General features: G+C 35.8%; 2 protein-coding genes across 2 annotated transcripts; both read left to right on the plus strand.

Annotated features, from left to right (window-relative positions):
- Positions 1-2,865: 2,865 nt before the first annotated feature.
- Positions 2,866-4,642, plus strand: LOC127112385 (ribonuclease H2 subunit A). Its single transcript, XM_051046343.1, has 7 exons — positions 2,866-3,166; positions 3,250-3,373; positions 3,483-3,570; positions 3,701-3,838; positions 3,920-4,007; positions 4,105-4,225; positions 4,404-4,642. The coding sequence occupies exons 1-7, from the start codon at positions 3,010-3,012 to the stop codon at positions 4,408-4,410; spliced, it is 723 nt and encodes a 240-aa protein (XP_050902300.1). The 5' UTR covers positions 2,866-3,009; the 3' UTR covers positions 4,411-4,642.
- A 247-nt stretch (positions 4,643-4,889) lies between these two features.
- Positions 4,890-6,022, plus strand: LOC127112384 (DEAD-box ATP-dependent RNA helicase 15-like; the record flags this gene model as incomplete). Its single annotated transcript, XM_051046342.1, has 3 exons — positions 4,890-5,124; positions 5,218-5,402; positions 5,941-6,022. Coding segments are annotated over exons 1-3 (366 nt in total), but the record flags the coding sequence as incomplete, so codon positions are not given.
- Positions 6,023-6,026: the final 4 nt, after the last annotated feature.

The following is a 6,026-nucleotide window of genomic DNA, read 5'->3' on the forward strand; positions in this document are numbered from 1 at the left end:
TATCACCACATCCTTAGTAAGTTGATTGTAAGTCTTCCATACTTATTATAGGGTTAACCCCTCACTAGTATGTTGAAGCTATCCTTGCATGGTGGATTGTTGGTCTTGGTTGAGTTTTCTCCCGTTGATAATGAAAAGCCTTAGTGCTCTTGTTTTAAAATGAACCCATTCATATTTTGGAAATCTTTTAGCCGAACTACGGCGTTTTGATCCTTACCTTTCATGGAAGGTACGTAGGCAACGGGTTCATCCGTTCAAACACAAAAATAATAAAAATTGTACATTCTTTTCTCATCTTCCCAATCATGTTTGCACAATATGTCATAAACAAATAAACATTTTTATACAACAAGTGTGAAAAGGGCTCCCTAGGAGTACCTAGGACGTTTTGGGTGCCTAACACCTTCCCATTGCGTAATTTACCCCTTACCCAGACTCTCTGATCTTTTCATTAGTTTTCTATGTGTAAAACTTCTTAGGCTTTTGTTCGCTTTTTAGCCAATCCTTTGGATAAATAAAAGTGCGGTGGCGACTCGATTTCTTTGTATGCTTTGCTTTTGATTTAATCAATAAATCATAAAGTGACGAATACACCGCTACAGATTAGAATTTAATTAACTCTAAAAATTGCTTTCGCCCTGATCTAGAATTAATGTCCAATTTACACTGTCCAGTTAAAAACTCAAACTCTCGTTCTATTGATTTTAACTTCTTTATGTCTTTTACTTTCGTACAAAACCTTGTTATTAAACCTGTAAATTGAGACCGTAAAAAGAGTGATTTTATTTTTAAATGTAATTAAACCAACTTAGTTTTGATTCCTTCATTCCGCTTACTCTACATACCGATACCTAAATAAATTAGCCAGACATGCTTAACAGATCTAAATAATCAACATGCATAAATAATTCCATCTCAGGCAAATAATATAAATAAACAGTAAAGCAGAGCATATATAAATTCAAACAATAATTAAAGAACCTGAATAATTTATAGCAATCTTGAACACTCCACCACAGACCGGTTGGATTTGTTCTTGAATTCTTCAATCGGACGGGAAAATAAAAGTGAAGGAATAAAAGTCTAGGGTCTAACGTAAGGTTAGATCTAGTAAAAGATACACAATAGTTTCCGGTGTAGAAACTATTGTGCGAAAAATTAATTAAGTGCTGAAAGATTAACTGGAAAGGAAAGTAAAAATAAGAATTGCAATTAAAAGCAAAAACAGTAAAGGAAAAATAATGGTATGCTTGCACGGCTGGAAGAAGAAAATTGAACGAAGCGGAGAGTCCCGCAGGGTTTGCCAAAAGCTACTATTTATATTGGTCACTTGTTGTAACTGTTTCCAAAGGTCTTCCGTGTAAAGAGTCTTCACGTTGCAAATGGTCAAGCGTAACAATAGGCCTCAACGTCTTTGTTGCGCTTCTGAAGCCAAAAATATAGGGGAATGGTGTGACGTACGTCACACCATGTGTTACACTCGTAACACAAGTAGGTAGGGCGTGACGCTCGTCACAGCTTGTGTGACGCTCGTCACGGGCGCAGCGCCTTGCTTTTGGGCTGGGCTTTGGCTTGGTGGAATTTGCTTCTTTTCATTTCTTTTTGCACCTCATTTTCTTCCTTTTTCACTTGTGCTTCAAATAAGCTACCTGAGATAAATAGAAAGAAAATACCGAGTAATATCGAATAAAATGAAGTAAATTGAAGTAAATAATAATATAATTTAATTAAGTCGAGTCCTAGAATGTGATATTATTTCATGTTATCACTTGCATATCTATCATATGGAGGGTGTTGGTCATATTCTAAACCTTGGTGTGTCAGCAAGAAATTTATTCTACTAATGGATGTTAGTGAGGTCCTAGAAATGTTTTGGGTGGTGGGCACTCTAGAGGATAAGCGTGACCTTCTATGCAGACTGTTAGCTAACCAGTAGTGCCTAGGAATCCCAGGTGTTCCACTATTGAAATCATAGTAGCACAGTGGAAGGTGATGGGTGAAAGAGCTCAATCAAGTTTATGAGGATCAGAGAGATAGTTACTCATAAGAATTGGTGTATGACAATCTCATGCTAATGGTATCATCTTATTGGAGTAGTACGAGAAAAGTGAAACAGTCGGAGTAGACGCTTGTAGCATATAGAATCAGACCAAGTGAAGTTGATAAGGATATCACTAGATAGACTATAAAAGTTGTCACAATTACTGAAGAATTTATAAGAGAAGAGTCGTCAGTATGGCGTGGAGTCAAAGAATCAGTAAATTATCTTGTGAAGCTCTGAAGAGTGTTGATTATCTAAATCAAAATCATGTGTCGTGGTTATGTTTTATGGACTCGGTATAAAAAGGGTAGTCGTGGTTTCCAGAAGAAAAGTGACCAAATGATTTAGAGCGGTATATCAGATGAATTAAGTGAGAGAAAAGTTAAACGTTAATCCAATATTGGAATAAGAATATGGTTAAGACCATGAAGTATTGAGAGTTCATACAAGAAAGAAGTTTGCCAAGGAAAATAATTTGGAAAAATGAATATGCACTACGCCAAAAATGACTTTTAACAGCGCATCTTAGACAGCGCTTTTAAAAGAAAGCGCTGTCTAAGGTTAAAATTAAAATAAAACACGGAAAATGTTCCAAAAAAATAATGAAAGCGCTGTCTAAGGGGGGTCTTAGACAGCGCTTTCTAAAAGCGCTGTCTAAGACCCCCCCTTAGACAGCGCTTTTAGAAAGCGCTTTTAAATATAGACCTTAGTCAGCGCTGTATAAAGTCTTTAAATTAAAAAAAAAAATTAAAACCAAAAGCGCCGTCTAAAGTCTTTATTCCCTCCATGTCACGAAAAAAAAGTTATTCCCTCCCAAATCCTAAAAATCCTACATTCTTCTCCCAAACCCTCAATCAGAGCTTGCTTCTCTTTCTCCCAAATCCACTCCCCCTTCTTCCAACCCTCAATCAGAGCTTGTTTATCCTGTGTGAAAGATTCTTCCCCTAAACCCCATTATATGTGCGAAAATGGGATCCGAAGCTATGGTTCCAGAATGGGCATCGGAGCCTTGCATAATGGGAATCGACGAAGCCGGAAGAGGTCCCGTTCTTGGTCCTATGGTCTATGGCTGTTTATACTGTCCTCTCTCCTACAAGAAAACCCTAGCTACTTTGAGTTTCGCCGGTACTTTCTCAATCAACTTCATTCTCTTTTTTTTCTGATTATTTTATAATCAATTAAATTGGCACCAATGATTGTTCAAACAGATTCTAAGACTCTGAAGGAAGAGAAGAGGGAGGAATTATTTGAAGCTTTGAAAGGCAACGATTCTATTGGATGGGCTGTTGATGTCATTGATCCAAAGGAACTCTCTGCTAAAATGCTCAAGAAGTAAATCTATAAACCCTAGTTAGTTAGCTTTTGATTTTGTTGTTTTTCTGTTCTGGTGAATTTCAAATTGTTGTTTCTTCCGTTTTGTAACTTTTTGTAACTCTAACAGGAATAAGATAAACTTGAATGAGATATCACATGACTCTGCTATGGGCCTCGTTGATAGGGTCCTCAAAATCGGAGTGCTTCTAACCGAGGTAAAATCGGCTATTGAAAGAGAAAATTGAGGCTTTTGTAACTTTTATTGTTAAAGTACTTGGGTAGTAATGTTAAGCAGATAATTGAATTATTAGAGATGTAATGTAATGTATGATTTGTGCTTTTCAGGTTTATATTGATACGGTCGGAGATCCAGGGAAATATGAGGCAAAAATGTCTAAAAATTTCCCATCTATCAAATTTGTGGTTGCTAAGAAAGCTGATAGTCTTTATCCTGTTGTCAGTGGTGCAAGTATAGCTGCAAAGGTATTTAACTCTCTTCTAAAACTACATCAGTATACTATAATGTTTTATTGTTTACTTAAAATCTTTAATCCAACCTTTCAGGTTACGAGGGACCGAGCTGTAAGAGATTGGGTGCTCGATGAGACTGCTGATAATATACACAGGAACTTTGGTTCTGGATATCCTGCAGGTGAGAGTGTCATGAGTACATCGCATATGATATTGAGTATTATATTGATTTACATTGTAATTATAATAAATATGGTTTTGTTTCTTTGTTAATGTAGATCCCGCAACCAAGTCTTGGCTAGAAAATCACAAACATTCTATCTTCGGTTTTCCAACATTGGTTCGGTTTAGTTGGGGAACTTGCAGCACTTATTTTAAAAGTGGTGCTGAAGTTTTATGGTAAGCATGCTAAATGCTTTCTTAATCTTTACTGAAATCTGTGTATAGCTCGCTTCATAAACATGCTTCCTTCTATTACGAGCTCTCCTTCCCCGGACGAGCTTCCTTCAACTTGTAAAAACTCTCCTTCAACTTTATTTGTTCTCTCTGTATGAATCTAACCCTTTCTTTTTCGCAGGTCTTAAACCCTAACTATTAAAGACTTTGTTTGTTCAAAATTTCTCAAACCTCAAAGAATTTTTGAACCTTTCATTACTAGTAAGTTATTTTTTTCCATTCGGTAATGTTATTCCTAACAAAAAATGGTTATTTCTACTCTAGTTTCTTATTTAATAAATTTTTCTTCTTCTATTTTAAATTTTGCTCTACCTTGCTAATTGGTACTACTTTCCCTATTCTTTCCATGATATTTTCGTTTTGAATGCAGGGGATGAAACATAAAATGAGTGTTAAATTGGTTTTAAATCATAACAAAAGGGTAAAGTAGAATTGATTGTAATAATGCTCCTGACTGTGGGGTTATGCACTTTTGTCTGCTCTCGTTTTGTTCATGTTGGAAGTTTGTTTTGTCTCTAATATATGCTAGTGTCGGGTATAGATGGGTTTTTTGCTATGTTGAGTGTTCTTTTTCTTTAGGGGGGTATTTTGGCTATGTTGTTGCCATTTTTCTTTAGGTGTAAGTGCCAATGTCCGTGGCAAATAGAAGTTTTCTGCAAGGAGACAAAACAGGCAGACAAGAACTGTGATTCAAGGGATCTACATCCATCATTCATTTCGTTGTGGATTTCCTTAGCTTGAGCATGGACTCTAACATAATTTACTGTCAAATTTGTTCCTTTCAGCCTATGGAAATTTATGTTGACGATGAAGCCAAGTTAACCCTTCATGGACTTGTTCAGGTAGGCTTTTTGCAAGTTACTTGCTTATATCTTTTAAAGTTGTCCTCTTAAAATGTCTGGTTTGTATGACTTTTACCTTGTTTGTTGTGGCAGCACTACATCAAATTGAAAGAGGAGGAGAAAAATCGCAAATTGAATGATCTTCTTGATGCCCTAGACTTCAACCAAGTTGTTATCTTTGTGAAAAGTGTTAGTAGAGCAGCTGAGCTGGACAGACTACTCATAGAATGCAATTTTCCATCTATATGCATTCACTCTGGCATGTCCCAGGAAGAAAGGTTTGTTTTATGAGATAACATGGGATGCTTAGGAAGTGTTTTCATTGATGTTTGGTGATTCAAATGGCCAAATTTTGTATGTTTTGTTATTATGTTCTCTTTTCAAAAGTTTTTTGGGATTTAATATACGTTTGTCTATAAGCATTTTTAGTACTCATCAAGGGTATCCGGGATATTATATTTCAAAACAAAATAGCACACTTCTATGAAATTTTTAAATACAAGAGATTTGTTTGATGTTATTACTGAGGAATGAGTGTTTCAATGCTCTAGTGCTATAGCAAAGACCACTTTTGATTTGAAAGAACAAGTTCATATTTGTAAATTTTTTAACTTTTAAAATTATGAATGGCAAATGAAGTTCAGGGGAGAAGTGTTTCTCTTGGTACCTATACCTTAATTGTTTATGGTCAACTTCGTTGCAGTCGGCTTAGTTTATTAATTTGCTGTTTTGTCATTGTCTTCTTTACCCTGTTTCACTGTTACGAAGTCTTGTATGAACAATGACATTTGTGTACAATCTTCAATGATTTTGTAGGTTAAAGCGTTATAGAGGTTTCAAGGAGGGGCATACAAGGATTCTTGTTGCTACAGATTTGGTTGGTAGAGGGATTGACATTGAAC

This window comes from Lathyrus oleraceus, unplaced genomic scaffold, assembly GCF_024323335.1.
Source record: "Lathyrus oleraceus cultivar Zhongwan6 unplaced genomic scaffold, CAAS_Psat_ZW6_1.0 chrUn0097, whole genome shotgun sequence".
Lineage (NCBI taxonomy): Eukaryota > Viridiplantae > Streptophyta > Magnoliopsida > Fabales > Fabaceae > Lathyrus > Lathyrus oleraceus.

What these genes read in the sequence shown, in the direction of transcription:
- LOC127112385 (XM_051046343.1), top strand. Translation starts at nt 3,010, where the DNA reads ATGGGATCCGAAGCTATGGTTCCAGAATGGGCATCGGAGCCTTGCATA. An exon ending in AGCTACTTTGAGTTTCGCCG is followed by an intron (nt 3,167 to 3,249) that starts GTACTTTCTCAA and finishes TTGTTCAAACAG; the next exon opens with ATTCTAAGACTCTGAAGGAA. An exon ending in TCGGAGTGCTTCTAACCGAG is followed by an intron (nt 3,571 to 3,700) that starts GTAAAATCGGCT and finishes TGTGCTTTTCAG; the next exon opens with GTTTATATTGATACGGTCGG.